Source organism: Bos mutus, chromosome 2 (assembly GCF_027580195.1).
Source record: "Bos mutus isolate GX-2022 chromosome 2, NWIPB_WYAK_1.1, whole genome shotgun sequence".
Taxonomy (NCBI): domain Eukaryota; kingdom Metazoa; phylum Chordata; class Mammalia; order Artiodactyla; family Bovidae; genus Bos; species Bos mutus.
In genome coordinates this window covers 130,473,666-130,493,092 of record NC_091618.1, presented here as the reverse complement: position 1 = coordinate 130,493,092, position 19,427 = coordinate 130,473,666, and the positions used below count along the sequence as shown (strand labels likewise).

At 37.5% G+C, this 19,427-nt stretch overlaps 1 protein-coding gene across 4 annotated transcripts in view; it reads right to left on the bottom strand.

Annotated features, from left to right (window-relative positions):
- Positions 1-1,295: 1,295 nt before the first annotated feature.
- The window catches only part of NAB1 (NGFI-A binding protein 1), a 49,660-nt gene continuing 31,528 nt past the window's right edge, over positions 1,296-19,427 (bottom strand). The window contains exons 5-8 of one of the 4 annotated variants that reach the window (XM_070359684.1): positions 9,739-9,828; positions 7,910-8,072; positions 5,345-5,469; positions 1,296-3,849 (exon numbers count right to left, since the gene is read on the bottom strand). In XM_070359684.1, coding sequence (XP_070215785.1) covers positions 3,832-3,849; positions 5,345-5,469; positions 7,910-8,072; positions 9,739-9,828 — 396 coding nt within the window. In that variant the 3' untranslated portion in view covers positions 1,296-3,831. The remainder of the gene's footprint in view (positions 3,850-5,344; positions 5,470-7,909; positions 8,073-9,738; positions 9,829-19,427) is intronic. The other 3 variants (XM_070359679.1, XM_005908569.2, XM_070359685.1) reach the window with 3 other exon arrangements.

Here is a 19,427-nt window from a genome sequence, read left to right as displayed (position 1 = left end):
ACATTTGAGTAGCCAAGTGAGCAGACCACGTTAGGAAATTCCTTACATGCTTATTTAGGCTTCAGCTCTTAAACTTACTGTAAAGGTTCACTAGGTGCTCATAATCACCAAATCCTAGAGCTTTTCCCCAGGCGGTTTTACTAATTAAGGACAGGAAAAAGCATAAGTCTTAATACTGAGGCCTAGTTACATTAACACTTTGCAAATATTAGTAAGTTTGCAAAGCCTTAGATCCTGATGTTCCCCCTTTTCATTGATTTAGTTGGTTAGATACAGTGGGTAGTTTTCAAAATGTCTTTGTAACCTTCTCATTAAGTGAGAACAATATAAACCGAAGTCTCTTTCTGACAGAAGAGTCAACTGAGTACCTGTCTGCCAAAAACTTCATGGAAATGCAGGCAGCTGACAGTAATATTCAGTCTTAACACATTAAGCCGCTGCCTTTTCATAAGTTCGATGGGACTGTCGAAAGAATGATTATCCATGGCAAGCATTATTTTGAAGCATTCAGCTTTGTAACTTTTAAAAAAGTGACCTCCAAGTGAAATGCACGCCCACCACAGCTTTATAGGCACACCCCACATCTTTCCAGTCCTGGCTCATCGCCAGCCTCACTCACTCAACGCGCTTTCTTTCACCTGTAAAGCATTTACTCCCGTAACGCCTACTGAACACAAAATTCACTTAAATGTCAGTTCCTTATTTATCCCTCTGTAACACAGTGGAATGTGGATTTTATCTGAGTGACAAAAATTCCCATTCAACTAGGTATTAGGTTCCCAAAGGGCAAAGTTCACCTCTTATATATTTTTTCTGTGGCCTCCACCCTCACCCGAGCCACTGGCTCTGCACTGAAGCTATTAATCTACCAAACTCACCCATTACAATTTCACAGCAAGGCTTTTGCTAATTCTCTACCACAGGTTAGTTCAATTTCATATATAGCCCTTAATACTGAGGCCGAGTCACATTAACACTTTGCAAATATTAGTATGTTTGCAGTCTTAAGTCCTAATGTTCCCCCTTTTATTGATTCAGTTGGTTAGACATGGTGGGTAGTTTTCAAAATGTCTTTGTAACCTTCTTGTGAGAACAATATAAACCAAATTCTGACAGCCAGTGTAAACTGAGTACCTGCCTGCCGACAACCTTACAGAGATGAAGGCGGCTGACAGTAACAGGCTTAAGACAGAAGCCCCTGGCCCTGGCACTCAAGCCCAGACCAAACGAGCGGGGAGACAGGCAGGCTAGTACTGCTGTGAGGAATGCTATGCAGAAAACTCTATAAACATAGATGTGTGAGGCACAGAACGTCTTTATTGCCACAGGAAGCCAGTGCACTCATCCCACCTCACCGACAGCGGTTACAGTCACAGAAACGAGGACTTCACATAATAAAGCACAACACAAGACTTGGAGAGAAATGGTCCCTTGGACTATATTGGCTGTAATACTGAGGTAACCAATTGACCTTGTTCAGTGAAAATACCTCTAACACAATGAAAAAAATCGACTAGTTATAACATCCAGTTCATATATACAATTCAAATAAAAATATATATTATTTGCTTCAATGTATAGCAAGTTTAATACATTAGTGTTTACAAAATAAAAACCGTATTCTACTGAAATTTTTCTTGTGCTTCCCCTTACCACTAAGCACGAAAAAAACCAGGAAAGGATGATACTTAAGGAAACTTATTCATGGATTTAAAGATGCAGTCTGTCTGGTCGTGAAAGACAGATAAATATTAGTTGGAAGATTACCATATCTTTAAAAATTGTCGCTTATTAAAATCTACAAACTTGAACTGTAAGACACAATTAAAAAAAACCCACAAAATTTCTCAAAATAGATTAGAATACAGGAAACGTTTCATGAAACTACTGAGATACTAACCAGTTCTATGGCTAATATTAAAAACCGAACAATCTATGTAAATCATATTCATACTATTTCTACATACAGTGAACAATACAACCACAATTATCAACCTAAAGCTAGCAACAAAGTTGCAAGGTCCATGAAAAGCTTCTTCAGTGGGCAAAACACTATGGTACAATTAAAACATTTAAGAAGGGAAAAAAGCCTTTTAATAGTATAAAAGTTGTTTACTGGTGTTTCTACTGTAAAGCTATTCTACAAATCAACATGAAAAAGGAATTATATATGTGACAGTGATCAGAGACTACAGTGCAGACATTTCATCTGACATCTGGCTGATGAATTTTAATATAACAGACTGTAACTTAATATGTTTATTCAGTTATGACCCAGAGCAGAACTGAAAACAAAAAACACATATTCCAAGTCAACACACTCTCCTGGGCAATCTCTGGGTTTAAATCTGGAGGAAGGAGGTAAAGCTGTCAAAAATCTTCTCCTCTTAAACCAACAGAAAAATATACATTGGTAGAAGTAGTATTTGTTTTTCACTGTGGATTCCAATGGGAAATTCTGGTAAGTATGCAAGTATGTTATTAACATTTAAGCACACTCTCATATATATGTATATAGCCCACTAACTAAATAGGGAGAATTAAAACAGATTTTCAAGTTAAAATGAGTTTTAAGAAAAAACTGCATTCATAAATCCGAAAAGTATACAAAAATGAAATTGTAAAATAAATAATGAATATAGGTGTCAACTAAACCTTCATAGAAATATGCCTGCAAATGTGGATGCACCGGTCGTCCACAACTGTGAACTGTTTGGATGGGAATATGTTCCCCAGGGAGAACCATCTAGCTTCTCTGACTCTGGTATGTAGAAAAGGATTTTCTACGTACAGGAATTTCTGGATATAAAACAGTGCTTACTCTACTACATATATAGCCTTTGTTAACAGTCATCATTCTTATCACATTTAGGGTTAACTTACTATGTCTTAATCTACATAACACATTCTGAAAAAACAATGTTGAAGTCACGGCTTTTGTGCATGGGTCCATTGTTTCAGGCTCTCTGTCCAAGGAGCAGCTTCCTATTTTTCTCATACTTTAAGTAGCTATCATAGTATGCGACCTGGATCAACCAGGTAGGAGAGATTTTTCTACTCTATTGCTCATCTTTTTAACTCCACTCCAGTATTTATTAACTATTGCCTAATTAAGCCAGTAAAAATGACACCTGACTGCTAAGAAATGAGACATTTCCTATTTAAACAAAATCAGTTTTATCAGGTATTAAAACTACAACATTTTCCTTGGCTTAAATTGAGTATCTGCTTTCCATTTTTCCAAAGTCATTACAACCTTGCCAACAACTACATCACTTAAACTTTTAGACTTTCTTTTTTATGACTGCAAAGATTCTGAACTCTGACATACAATAATATTTACGTAAAACACTTAAAGCAGACCATGAAATTTCAAGTAAAATAAACTTTATCCGCATCTATTGGTCCAAACAGGTCTCAACACCTAGATTTTACTTCTATAAATTACACAAGTACATTGTACATTCTTAAATAGTGAATGCTTACAGTATTAATTTGTAAGCCTTTCCACATAAAATGACTTACACAGGAATGTGGATCGGTATTTCTGTTACAGATTGCAACATTCTCTCAGTTTACTCCTTTGCGGCTGTGGTTTTGTCTTCCTGGTTTCCACAGACTACTGTATCAGTCCTTATGCTTTGGCTATGAAACCTGTTTGTGCTGAATGAGGCAACGTTGGTCATTAAGGCTTCTTTCTGTGATGGAGCACTACCCTCAACTCTGGCGCCATCTCCAGACAGCAGCGGAAGAGCCACAGCTATCTTGAATCTTCAGGCTCTGTTTTGATGACTTTCTTTTCCAAAGTAAAAGCTGAGTGAGGATAGTCCTTTAAAATCCCAAGGCTCTCTGTAGAAAAACGGAAACAAAATATATTAATACTTTACATCAAAGGTCACAAAAAGAACAAAAAGAAAACCCCAAACTCAAATCCCAAAACAAGCAGTATCAACTATTCGTAACTGCAATTCCGTACAAAATTTTTATGTTTACAAAATTGTGAATTGTGTCTAAGATTTTGGGTTCCAAGTTACACATCTCTCTAAGCCTTCGTGTCTTCATCTATAAAATGTGGATAGGATCTATACATGGTAGTATGAGACCTAAATTACAAAACGCATGTAAAGCACACAGCACATAGAACCTACTGATTTTTATTTAATGCTTGGTCCAAAGTGATAAATAAAATATCTAAAATAAAACTGGTCGCTCACATACAACAAAGTTACTGGCCAAAATATTTACTACCAATGAAGACATGAGGCAGAAAGTCATTTTTCATGTTTAAACACAGGACTACTTTTAAGTTTCTCTAGTCACAAAACCTTAATGTGGGAGAAACAGGGATAAAAGAATGAAGATTCTATTTTTCATAAGGACTCATTCCTTAAGAGTTACAAGAATAATTATTTGAACCTCAAACACACACTACAGAATGACAATAAAATGTAGTATTTATTTATGTGAAGTATTAATACTGGGGGATACACACACACACATATACACTTTAAAGAGGATTCTAGAAAAGTAACCAACATTTATAGCTTATCTGAGATTAGGAAGTTGACTTTATGAATTTCCCTCTCTGTACAGAAATTCAGCATACAAAGAGTAACAGTAGCTACCATTTACTGAATTCTTATCAGCCAGGCAATTCATATAGGTTATCCTGTTTAATCCTCCTAACTGTTCAGTGAGGCAGAAATTATGTTTTACAGATGAGACAACTGACTTCAAGTGACTCCTAAAGTTACTTTAACTCAAAGACTGAACAATACTGGATTTTTTCAAATGGTGTTGGTCTCTAATACCTTTACCCCTAACTCACTTTACTTGGACAAAAACATGAAAACGCCAGACTATACGAGAAACAGTTGCCCTTTTATGGAGTTCAGTTTACTTCTGAGATACAAGTATCACCCCCCAAATGCAGCTGCATGAAAAGTTCAGATTTTAGAAAAACACAAGTGGTTTTCTTTTAGCATGACAGCAAACATATAATCAATTTCATATTATGAAAGGCTGGAAAAGGGAATATGATATCTAAAGCCAGTCATTTATTACCTGTTTTACAATCTTGCATAAAGCCACCATTCATGTAATAGGTAATCAAAATAATCTCAACCTTCAAGAGCTTTTCCCTGTCTATTTTTTGGAATACCATGTTTTCAAAAAACAAAACAAAACTGGCTATTAATATGGCAATCTGTTATTTCCAAGGCGAGAAAACTGACCAGTAACAGTATTAGCAATGACCCCTTTTTAAGGAGGGATAAATAGAAGTTAGGAGATTAAAATCAAAATACAGTTTATTCAAGTATTACTCCCTCTAATCACATCCTACATTTTCACCTGATGAGTGGGACTTTGCCTCACTGGAGTAATGTCTACTCAGCTCCCCATCCACCACAAAATGATGGGGTTGTCTGTTCTGTAAATTAGGCATTCGGAGATTCAAAGGTCTTTCTCCTAATGAAAAGAAAAAAAGGAATATGAATAATTAAAAAGGCATCACGGCTTTCTTAAAAATAAGTTTCCATGGATTGCCTGAACACTCCTTAAGAAATAAGTAAGGAAAGTCAACAGGCACTGAAGAATTTAAATGCTAGCTGGAGAAATATTTAAGATAATAATTAAGGGAGAAAATGGCAATTCATGCTAGTCTCACAATTTATTGTTCTGTCAGGACATTTCGACAAGCTAATCACAAATGAAACAAAAGACTGAGATTTCCAGGCATTTTCTTATTAGTGCAACCATTTTACCAAGGTAGGTCATTAACCACATAGTAACAAATACTACAGACACAGAAATCTCTTCTGTGGCTCAGATGGCAAAGAGTCTGCCTTCAGTGCAGGAGACCTGGGTTCAATCTCTGTGTTGGGAAGATCCCCTGGAGAAGGCAATGGCAACCCACTCCAATATTCTTGCCTGGAAAATCCCATGGACAGAGGAGCCTGGTGGGCCTCAGTCCATGGGATTGCAAAGAGTTGGACATGACTGAGCAACTAACACTTTCACACACAGACACAGAGATGGCTTCAAGCCAATTGCCAATTACTAGAACAACAGCAAAACCTATGGCAAAGCCAGGAAAAGATGTAATTAGCACAGATATGGTAAAAAATGTCTCATACACCAAATCATATTCCCTATCATAAACCTAAATCCATCACACTTAGCAAACTGCTGCCCTGCACTGGAATATTCTGGTGTCACAAATGAGAGTAATCAAATCTTTCATTAATGTCTTTGATTCTTAACTCTCAGGCTTCCCTGGTGGCTCAGATGGTAAAGAATCAGCCTGCAGGGCAGAAGACCTGGGCTCGACCCTTGCATCAGGAAGATCCCTCAAGGGAATGGCTACCCACTCCAATATTCTTCCCTGGAGAATCTATGGACAGAGGAGCCAGGTGGAATACAGTCCACGGAATTGCAAAGAGTTGGACACAACTGAGTGACTAACATTTCTTAACTCTAATCTTAACTGTTAAGGATGACTGGAGAAGTTAAAAAAAGACCTCCACTGAAGTTTCTGTAATATTTTAAAGGAAGAATGTTCTTCACCACTACTCTGATCTGCTAACATGTAATGTTTTACTCTATAGTTGAAGAAGGCTGGTTAGGATGATATTCCTATTTAGAAATCTTACTTTTTTGACTATAGTAACCACTCTCTAAAAAAGCCTAACAGTAATACATAAAAAAGAAGATCCTACAAAGTTGCTTTTCTTCAAACACTGTCACTATTTCAAACTAGAGGATCTATTCTGATACTTGGATGCTATCCATCTTTCTCCAGTCAAGCATAAGCCCCAAGGAGGCAGGGTCTATCCAACTTACCGCTACATTTTCAGTATCTAGCAGCGTGGCACACAGGAGGCATAAACACATATTTGCTGAATGAGTGAGTGACAGGCACTGGGAAGTTTCTTCATGTGTGGATACAAATGAAGGAATTTTAAAAATGGTAAAAATACTCACGAAGCAAAGCCTTTTACATCTAAAGAGTTTAAGAGGACAACTTCCAAAGTATATGCCACACAAAATATCTTCACAGAATCTATAGAACAATGTGAAGCCTGAAAGAAGATAACATTTCTACAAGTCTCTCCCTTCTTATACTCTCTTCAAATCTCTATTTTGTCATAGTATTTTAGACACAGTTACCACATTCTCTGAGGAACCAAATGTTATAAATTTCAGACAAATCTGCTTATGTAGTCTTAAAAAAATACACTTTTAGTCTTTTAAAAAATGATCAGCATCTCCCATGGAATTCATTTCTTGAGGAAAAATGATCTATACTATTTACATCTCCCATTCCCATCCACCCTCTACGAAATACATGTCAGTTACGTGGGCCAGCTCTTGTTTAGGGCTGTGGTGCTAGAGAAGCCTACTGAGAGTCCCTTGGACTGCAAGCAGATCACAACAGGCCATCCTAAAGGAAACCAACCCTGAATATTCACTGGAAGGACTAATGCTGAAGCTGATGCCCCAAGACTTTGGCTACCTGATGCAAAGAGCCAACTCAGTGGAAAAGATCCTGATGCTGGGAAAGACTGAGGGCAGGAGGAGAAGGGGACGACAGAGGAAGAGATGGTTGGATGGCATCACTGACTCAAAGGACATGAGTCTGAGCAAACTCCGGGAGATAGTGAAGGACAGGGAAGCCTGGTGCGCTGTAGTCCATGTGGGTCTCAAAGAGTCAGACACAACTTAGCAACTAAACAACAAGGTTAAAAAAACTACAAATTAAAACTGCAGGAAGAATTCTTTCCTCTTTAGAAAAAGGGACAATTTAAAAATTTTGATAGAGAACTCTAATAGCATTTTTGTTTCTTTGTTTCTGTTTATAGTGCACCGAGCAGCTGGCACTAAAGGCGAGGTCACTCTAAGGATGTACCTTGTCCCTCAGCGCTGTCTGACATCAAGCCGTTAGGGCTGTGCTCATCTGAGCTCTGCCTGTACAGTCCTGCAGACAGTCTTCTTTCGGCATGCTGCAGTCTGTCATAGCCAGCTTGGGTGCAGAGGAACTCCATCTGCTTTGCCATCACCTTTTCAGGCTGCTAGTAAGTAAAGCGAAAATAAAATAACTAAAACATCCTAGATTTTTTAATGGTTTAAAGATGCCAATTTCAGACTCCAGCAAATATATTTAGTATTCATTAAAATTAGTTCACACTTCATGTGGTATACACGTTCCATAAATATGCACTGATGTCTATATCATCATGTTAAAACACAGAATGCTGGATTTTGTACAAAAGGAAAAAAAGCTTTCTGCTCAATCCTATAAAGAGAATTCCATTCTAGTTCAAAAGCAGAATAACCTTAGCTTTGTCTTCCAAGGTACCAAGTCCTTTTAAAGATTTTTCTTTTAAAAAGAACCTCAGAGCAACAGCACCATCTGCTATAAACTGCTTCTAACACAGGGTGAAATCTTGGCATTTTTATTTTAGGATTTGGCACTACACAAACTCCGATATGATGACAGTATGTTTGGGGGAGAAAAGGTGTAAAACGGCTGTCTAGAAGAACAAGACAAACACACCTCCCACTAAAATTAAACAATGCAAATTATGCAGAAAAACCTCAGTGCCAACAAGGATCTTCATCTTCATCATGGAATGAAACTGCAGTGTTTTCCAGCCACTCATCAAATGACATGTTTTATTATTTTTTTCAAATGACATGTTTTAAAATACACAATTAGTTGGCTGACATATAAATTTATCTGTCCCTTCTCTAGGCACGGTTCTAAATTACCTGTGTGTGATATTCAGAGCACTGTATTTGTGCTATTTTGCCAAGGAGGTAATAGTCCAAAGGCACAGAAATGAATCGCTGCCATGCTACACAGAAGATTCATACATAGGCGGCTCATACAAGGAATGTGCTATATAAAATTAGTTACAATAATCCTGATTCACAATAGCAAAAATCAATAGGTGAAATATGCTGACACATAAAATTACTCATAAAACAGAATAAAAGCTTACACTATTTTTCTGAATCAAATAAACCAGATTAAAAGGAATCGTAACTTCTAATTCATTTATTATTAATTAATAAAATTTCAATAAGATTTCTGGAGGAGGAAAATTTATTTTTCATTTTCTCCACATGAAAACACAAAACTTGGCACCACTAAATCTGACCAAAAGCAGATTGGTCATTAGAAGTGAGAAGATCAATAAGAATAAAACCTATAGTACCTACTAAAAGGCAAAAATGACTTTTAAAAACGTTAATTTCTGTGTACACAATAAAATTACTTAGTAGCGAAAGCACCTGAAAGTACATATTAGTTTTTCATTATACATGAATTGAAATGATTAAACAATAGCAACAATGTTGACTATTACTATTTTACTGAGAACTAGAATTGTTTTATCTCACAGCTATAATACACACAGAGTCAACATGGCTGTTTTCCTGGTATCAAGCTGCTGCTTCTGAGTTTTCTTAAGTAGAGAATCTGTCCTACTTCCTATAAAACTTCAAAGAATAAACAAGTAGCAGATACTGGGTTCTGCTCACAAAGCAGACCAAACCTAGCTGATACTGCTATCCTGTTGACACAACTGTGGATCAGATGACATTGTAAAAACAACCGGGAATAAATTTAGTCTTTGGATGAAACTGAATCTAAAACTGAAGCCAGCTGAAGGGGCCACTGAGTTTTTCACCCACCGAAGCTCCTATGAAGTGTTAACTAATGGCTGACATTACCTGTGAGCTAAGAGCAGTGAGCTCCTCACTCTTAGCTTTACCCTGCTGGAAGAGTGTCTGCACAGAGTCCTGGAAATCTGGAAACCCATCCTGTAGGTCAAAGAATATGTACTTTTTACTTTAAAATAACCATATTATCAAAAACTCAGAAGATGAAGCAAAGAAATCCACCTTAATCCTGATACCTGAATAATCAAGATTAAGATTTTAACATACAATACTTCATTTCAGTCTTTCATAGTACAATTAATTACCTTATTTCCACAGTTGCAACCTCAATAAAACATACATGTTAAAAGATTAAAAAGTTTATACATTCACAGTGTTTTACACTGAAACACAGATTTTATGATCACTGATAATAATAATTATATAACATTTCATCTGGTGGTCTGACTGTTTAATCATCATCTTCATATTGGACATTTAGATTATTTGCCTTATTTTTGGTTTTATGAAAAATACTGCAAAAATACTTTCATGGAAATAACATTTTCTATAGTTTAGATGATCTAATACAACAGATTACCAGAAGTGGAATTGGTACAAAAGGATGAACACTTATGCCCATCACATGTGTTCCTCAAGGGCCTTTACTGCTCTATTGTATCATAAGCAAAGTATGACAGTTTTCCTCGCCAGTACTGGGTGTTGTTTTCTTAATTTTTGCCAATTTGTATTTTTGTTTTGATAGTCAAAAAAATTTAACTTTACATATTGTAGCTACACTGAATATACACTTAGATTTTACTTTGTGATTTCTTTTGTTACTATACAATTCAAAAGACATTCGCTTTTGGAGATTTGAGAGGAACTCAAATCTACCCTCTAGTTTTCTAAAGTTTTGTTCTATTGTTTCTTTCATTTTTCAAATGTTAACTCTCTAACCTATCTGGAATCTATTTTGTTACATGTAATGTGGTAAAGATCCAAAGTAAACTTCCAACCCAGATTTCTGCAGAATTCTTCCAGGCTGACTTAACATTTCTTCTTTACCATTTCACATGACAGACAATGAGGTGAGGAATCAGAAAGACCTGTACCTGTGTTCTGATTCCACCACCACTTACTAACTACATGACACTGGATGAGTAACTGAACCCTTCTGAACTTTAGTTTCTTCATATGGAGAATCAGGATAAGAGAATCTATCTATCAGGACTGTTGTGAGATAAAGCAAATGAGATATTGCCTTTAGCATACAATAACTACTGAATAAATATATCAGTTGGTATTCTTATATATACTTATTTATATCTATTCTTATATTAAGTAGAGTGTACTTGAGGCACTCTACTCTTGGGTAACACTTCAACTTATTTCCATTTTATACCATACATATATACATATTATATACATGCAAATCCATTTACTAATTTTATCAAATTTCTTTGCCTGTTTAAGTGCTCCATATAAAATTTATAACTACAAACATCATGATAACATGGTTGTACTAACTCTACTAAAAATTACTCAAGAGATCCTTGAGTGCCTGTTTAGTGCTCCATATAAAATTTATAACTACAAACATCATGATAACATGGTTGTACTAACTCTACTAAAAATTACTCAAGAGATCCTCAAAGATGTTATTAACATCCAAAACATTTTTCTCCTTGTTTGATAAAGCTTTATGTTTGTAGGGTAAATTATGAAAAACTAAAGTTGTTATATAATAACAGCAAAAAAAGATGTAATAACAAATTATTTATACAATTTCAAGTATGAAACACTGATTCATATTTTCCCCATCAGGGTCTTTTCAAAAAATTATTTCTCCTCCGCCAATCTCATGTTTTCAAATATTGTGTCTACTAAAATTCATTTCCTAATAATTATTAATAATTGTCCATTTAAAAAAAAATCATAGACATGAAATAAAGTAATTTAGAGTCAAGAGAAAATAAATTTAACATCTTGAAATAGTCTTATGTACCTCCATGGTGGGTTGATATATAATCAGTCTTTTTAAATTAAGAATAGCCACCTTTCTAGGCCTGTACAAGACCGAGGACCCTGGGCTTAAAGGAATGCATAGAATACAATCATTAACTGAACTAGAATGAATTTTATAAAAGTGTATATAATTTAAATGAAAAGCACACTTTTCTTAGTCATTCCACTTTTCACCTAAGAATTTATTTAGACCTAAAACCCAGCTTTATCTTTAACAAATCCTCCTTTAAATTCGAAAGTTCAATGAGATAAGCCAGCAGAAAATAACATCCGTAAGAGCAGCTATCATTTTTCAGGTGCCTACAATCAACCAGTTTCCTAACTATGTTCTGTGTTTTACTTGTATTGTTTCATTTTATCCCACAAACAACCCTAGAGTTCCCTCATTTTATAGCTACAGACATTGGCTTCAAAGCCTATGTCAGAACCATAAAATCCTTGAGTTGCCACTTTTGTGAAACTAACCAGAGGCATTTATTTCCTTTATTTTAGAAGACAGATACAAAAAAATAATACATTACTATGATTTACGTCAAAGAATGTCCTGCCTATGTTTTCCTCTTGGAGTTTTATAGCAGCTGGTCTTACCTTGAGGTCTTTAATCCATTTTGAGCTTACTGTTGTATATAATGTTAGAGAATATTCTAATTTCATTCTTTTACATGTAGGTATCCAGTTTTCCCAGCATGACTTATTAAAAAGACTGTCTTTTCTCCACCTTATAGTCTTGCCTCCTCCTTGCAGAACTGGCCGTAGGTGTGTGGGTTTATTTCTGGGCTCCCTACCCTATTTCATTAATCTATTTGTCTGTTTTTGTGTGGTAATACCATACTGTTTCGACTACTGTAGCTTTGTAGTGCAGAACCACCACATGACCCAGCAATGCCATTCCTGTGTATGTATCCACAAGAAACAACACTAATTTGAAAAGATACATGCATCCCAATGTTCAGAGCAACATTATTTACAATTATTCACAATTAATTATTTACAATTAATTACAAGGCACAAGAAGCAACCTAAATGTCCATCAACAGATGAATGGAAAGTTAACCTCATTGCTTCCAGTTTTTAAATGGAGATTAAAAAATAGCTTAACTGCTCAACGGAAATTTGTGGGGATTAAATAAAATAATGCAAATGGTAAAGGTTTGGAAAATGCACATTGCTATAGAAATATACGGCTGCACCACTGTCAGGATTATTAACCCTGAGGATTCTGAAAAGCTGGGAGAACCTCAACCTCAACATGGGAAAAGTTTTTACAAAATGAACACTGTTCCATCATTAACAAAGAGAAAGAAAAGCATGCAATAAGCAGTAAACAACACAGGTCAGTGGTCTCTCTCAGCTGGGTTCCTTACTCATTCCAATTTTGTCCCAGTCTTTCAACGGTTCACCATGGATGAGAAAATACTGGACTGAGAGGCCTTCACTTCATGACATATAAAGGAAGTTTAAGGCGCCCCAAAACATGCAACTTAGAAATAAAAGTGAGAACATTCCCAAGAAAATGGTCTCTTTTCAAATCACGTTTGGTACAAGACTCTTAGTATGTTTCTGAAGCTTTTTCCCCAGGAACCAGCTGTACCATGCTATGAGCAATTTGTCTTCCTGCCATTTTTGGCTGCTGTCATTAATCACCGTGTTCCCTTACTGGAGAGACTCTGAGTCTGAGCACTGAGAAATTAAAAGATACAGGGTGGGATGCTGCTCCTGACCTAATTACTCTCATCTCATTGGTCTCCACCCCAACTCCTCCTCATCCTTTCCCACCAAATACTAGCAACTCGCTTTAAAACCACTGCTTGGCTGTCTTTAAAAAGACTTGTTCCAACAGATGTTCTTAGTCTCACACGTGCATTTTCCCTTTTTCTACTCACACTTTCTGTATGAATAGCACATTGTAATGCTTCTGTTTTTCTGATCCAGAGGGGAAGAGTCTACATCAAATTAGACCAGCGTTCCTTTCAACAAGCTTAGTAACAGTGTGGGTGGATACTCTGACCCTCCTCCCCCTCCTTCCTCACTCTCCCACCCCCAGCCCACTGGGACTGCAAGCAGATGTTTCCTCCAAGTCCTTCTTTTTCAAGCCCCAATTCTCTGACTTTCTGGTCTCTATTAACAGACGTCATTTCTTTCATCCAGTTATCTCTGATTGCTTTGCACTCCCAGCCCACACAGGATCAAGAAGACTGTCACCTCTCATCTCTTTGCCTAGTCTCCAGCAATTTCAGGGAGCGAAGAAAGCTGACAGACGAGACTGAACACTGGCAGTCCGTTCAGTCAGCTGCCACCACCGGGCTAAGACTGGTGCTTTCACTCACCCTCTCTCTCTTCCACGATAATACTTATTACACTGGAGGAAATGGCAGGGTTTGTTCATAGGATGTGCTCTTGATAAAAAAGAAAAGATATCAACTTAACCCACTCAGGATGTTATAACTGAGAGGGAGGCAAGACAAGGACTTTGGCTCTTAATTTTTCATCTCCCTTAACTTGCAATCAAGCCTTCTTAAATACGTTCTGTCACACAGTATAAAAAACTCCAACTAATTTTTCTTGATTTATTCTGCTAATCTTCCCAATGCACCGTTTTTTCTTCAATCTAAAAAATGAGTATGTCAAATGGTGTTATCTTATATTTAAAAACATTTTGTAACTTACATTGTTAAATTTTCTACTCAAAATGTTTGCCTTCCTTGAATTAGATAATAACTGTCATTCTTTCTCCCCTCTGCTAAGACCGCCAGTCTTGTGCACATTTTGCCATTCTTACCATACTAGCAGGAGGAAAGCATTTATCACACCTTAGGTGCTTTGTAAATGATCATTAGCACCCAGGAGAGTGGTACTGCTTTAAAGTTTACAAGTTAGACCTAGATTTGAAGACCAGGCTCTGGCTACTAGACAGCAATGTTAAAAGGCAGGTAAGTTTCTGAGCCTTTCTGGGTTTCTCCTTGGCTGTAAGTGGAACTCATAAAGCCTTCATACAGAGGAGACAAGGTTTGTGATAATGAATTTCAAATGCCTAGTAGGGACAGGCATATAAGAGACTTAATAAAATCAGTTATTTCCACAAATGACCCAGAGCTAGCTTTGAGGTCTCTGATGAAAAAGAATAAACGTGATAATCCATTAGCGTTTTAGCTGAAAGTGGATTCACAGAGGACGGTGATCTAGCCTCAACAGGAGAAATATTCCCAAACCTCACTAACATATGGGGCCAAAGAGGTTTTCCCCAGAGGCTGTATAATAGGTCACAGGCTACCCTAACAAGGCCTCCGGAAGTCAGCAGGCTTTTTCCTCTGTGACTATCTCATATATTCTAGGAATTATAAAGTTCCAAACTTCTACGTTGTTTAATGTCTTACATCCCTACAGGAAGGAACGCTATTCAAGAATAAGAGATTATCCTGAGTACTTTGCAACATGTATACTAGTTAACTATTAGGGGGAACAACCATATAGATATATAAAAATATATATTTTTATTAAAATATTTTTATATATATATATAATATATTCTGTATATAATAAGAGAAAAACCAGACAAGGATTTTAACATTTTGTTCCATTCAACCCTTCACCAACAGATCAGGAAAATATGGCAACAGCTACTGAGCCTGAATAGGAGAAGGCAATGGCACTCCACTCCAGTGCTCTTGCCTGGAAAATCCCACGGACGGAGGAGCCTGGTGGGTTGCAGTCCATGGGGTCGCTGGGAGTCGGATACGACTGAGTGGCTTCACTTTCACTTTTCACTTTCCTACATTGGAGAAGGAAATGACAACCCACTCCAGTGTTCTTGCCTGGAGAATCCCAGGGACGGGGGAGCCTCGTGGGCTGCCACTTATGGGGTCGCACAGAGTCGGACATGACTGAAGTGACTTAGCAGCAGCAGCAGCAACTGAGCCTGAATAAAGCACTAGCTTTTTAGTGTAGTCTCATGCATTGAAAATGGCGCAAAAGAAAATGTTTCTCTTTCCTTTACATGTCTATTTTGAGTTACTTCTATTTCATCTATCAGACATTACATTTCTTTTTGTTCTCCAATGTTACAGATCTTAAAAATGATCTTTTTAAGATTGAAAAAACTTAGCAACTTGGCATATATGCTCATTGGTTGCTGACAAAAATTTTAGAAAAATAAAGATGAAGAGAAAAAAACTCATTAATTTGAGCCTAGTAATTAGGAATCTTACACTACAATAAGCTAAGCTTATTTTTATATAACTTTTTCTTAATAGAGAATTAATGAGCTAAGAATCACAAAACAATACTCAAATGAAATAAGACAAACAGTATACTCAAAGAATTCTAAAGACTTATGATGTCCTTTGTGTCAGCCACATATTCTGGAAAAACTGGTCTTACTGTTCTCTAAACACACAGAGTATTTTCTTACCTCTGTGTCTTTGCCCATGCTGGTATTTCTTTGCAATGCCCCTACACTTTCCACCCCACATCCCTATCTTCTGAAATCCTACCCTTCTTTTAAAATCCAGCTCAGATGGTATCTCTTCGTTAAGCCTCCCCTCATCTCTTCTCATGCCAGAAATTCTCCCCCTGCCCAGCAGCCACAGAGAAGGTAGACATAAAGAAAGTAATGATGCTTGGTGAAGCCTTCTCAGGGGAGCAGTAACCCTGTACTGCCAATACTGACTACCTCAGTATCGGCTTCCGAAACCAAATGGACAGCTCCAGGACCTCAAATCGGACTCAGAGTACAAGGAGAATTTCAAATGCCTAGCGGGGACAGGCACATAACACCATTTATGCCAGTACTGGGTATTTTACAAAGCATCACACACTACACTATACACCTGTGTAGGTATACACACAGGCATTAACACACGTTTTGCATAAATCAATGCTCTGCAATACACAAGTTTAAAGAAAAAAAAACTAAGCAAAAACAGACAAAAAACCAACAAAAGTAAACACCTGTCCTAAATTCAAAGCCAAAGTCCCTATTCATTTCTAAAATCAAGAGTTTATTGTCTATAAGAACACTTGGGGTTTATTAGTCACTTGTCTGTTTAGGAAGGGTTAGAACTGTTATTCACAGAAAAAGGAAACAATGATTATCTTAATTCTAAATCCACAACTGTGCAAATGGCTTTGAGAAGTCTAGTAAAGTAATAAACTAATCTCATATAGAACTAATCAATTGGGGCTTCCCAGACGGCGCTAGTGGTAAAGAACCTGCTTGACAGCGCAGGAGACCTAAACGATGCATGTTCAATCCCTGGGTCGGGAAGATCCCTGGAGGAGGGCATGGCAACCCATCCCAGTATTTCTGCCTGGAGAATCCATAGACAGAGGAGCCTGGTGGGCTACAGTCCACAGGGTTGCAAAGAGTCAGACACAACTGAAGCAACTTAAAACACAGGCATAACTCAAATATCTCTAGTGAACATAAAGGGCTGGAAGGGTCGCCTCTAACTTCAACCCAACACCGTGAGCTCCTAAAAAGAAATCCGAAACACTGTAACTGGATACAGAAATAATAAGCTTACATTTCAGATCAGGGCTATTGAGAGGGTCAGAAAGACTTATCAATACAGCCTAACAAGAAAACACTATAGCTCCAAGAGTCCATGAGATTCAAGATCTCAGACTTCAGTGTTCACCGGTGACCTCTGAAGCTAGACAAAAAGAAACCATGGCTTGAAAATGTGAGAACGGCCTGAGTCACAATGGCGTGGAGGGTCAATGGTGAGAAAGAGATGCAGACATATTCTCTAATAACCCAGCAGCTGACTGGTTACCTTTCCCGGCCACAGGGTAGGCTTTGTACCTTCCTGCCTCTAAATCCTCCAATGGCACATGCCCTTTGGTAGTCTCTTTGTTGATCCAGCTTCCCTTCTAGAGGCAGAGTCACTAACAGATAAATCCACAGGGGTCCTCTCTTACTCATTATTTTGAGATGCAACAGGAGAAAATATTTCACCAGTTAGCTCTTTCGATGGCCTTAGGTCATTTCAGTAAGTTTTCTGAGTACTATGTGTGAGGTTAACCCATCTTAAACACTACTCCAGAGTTAACACTGAAGTAGATTACAAACATAAGCATAATTTTAAAAAAGGTGCTCATTTTGGACAACATTTTTCTTCTGTGAAAACCACTGTGTACAGCTAAAGCCTTTAGAATGCAAAGATATTTACTCATGGCCATTCATGATTTCATCAAACAGATTTTAAGTCCTACTAAGTACAAGGCACTACTATAAACTAAGTAAAATAGAGGACAGACAGATAAGAGCTCTATTTTCACCTAATGGGGCAGACCAGTAACAAATCAGAAACACATACATAACAGTTTCAGAAATGGCTAAGTGCTATGAAAACAAGCAAGCCACGCCAGGACAAAGAGCCCAGATGTGATGATGGGGTAACAGTGCCTCTTTAGAGAGGGAAGCAGGGAACTGTGAGGAAACTCAACTACAAGCTGAAGCCATGTGAAGATTTAGAGAGAGATCCAGGGAGAGGCAACAACCAGCCAGCGCTGAGGCATACATGAGTTTGACGTGTTCCAGCAACAGAAGGTTGGTCAGTGGAACTGGGACACAGTAAGAATGGGGAAGTGTGGAAGCAGATGAGGTTAGAGAGTCGAGTCAGAGTCAGCTCGTGCAGGGTCTTCGGTGTCTCAGGAAAAAGTGTAGATTTTATTCTAGGCACAGTAGACAGCCAATAGATTTAAGCAAGAAAGGGATGTATGTTTTTAAAAGATTAACTCTGGCTTTGGTATAAATGAAAAATTATTGCAAGCAATCAGATGCTTAGCAAGAATAATCTGATTATGGAAATTTAGGATAAACACAGCTTGTTTTCCTTAACAAGAAATTAAATAATGAATGACCAAGAGTAATGACCTCTCTCCCCTGTCCAAGAAAAAAAGGAGCTGCCTGCTCTGCTTCAGACTGGCCTTTGGAAAAGTATCAATCCAAATTAAGGAGCTGCTGCTGCTGCTGCTAAGTCGCTTCAGTCGTATCCAACTCTGTGTGACCCCACAGACGGCAGCCCACCAGGCTTCCCTGTCCCTGGGATTCTCCAGGCAAGAACACTGGAGTGGATTGCCATTTCCTTCTCCAATGCATGAGAGTGAAAAGTGAAAGTGAAGTCGCTCAGTCATGTCTGACTTTATCGACCCCATGGACTGCAGCCTACCAGGCTCCTCCGTCCATGGGATTGTCCAGGCAAGAGTAGGGTGCCATTGCCTTCTCCGAAATTAAGGAGCAGTCATTCTGAAACCGGTTCTGAGAGCCCTAAGAAAAACATATTTTTCTTGCTCAACTCACCTTGCTACTCACAGGTCTAAAATCAGAAAGACAGCCTCAGAAGTGATACCCTAAAAGAGGCTTTTAATTATAGTGAAGTTTTCATAACTTATAGCTACTAAAGTGTCACTTCTCTCAGATATTTAATATATAGAAATTAAACTTTAGCTCCTTTAAGTCTACTTGATGACTAATGATGTAAATAAAATCATAAAAGGAACTGTTTAACCAGTAAAGAGTTTTAACCGTGTAAGAAACACCTGTTTACAAATCAACCTTTGATAAACTGACTAGGCACCAAGCTCATCACTGTTGTTTCCTTCTAGGAATTTTCTGAGTACCTAGTTCAAATTACTATGGATACTTCAAAGTGACCAAATTCTGTACCATTTTTCAGATTCCACAGTTCACACTTTCTCACTAGCTGGAGGGACCATTCTTTCTTTTTCAG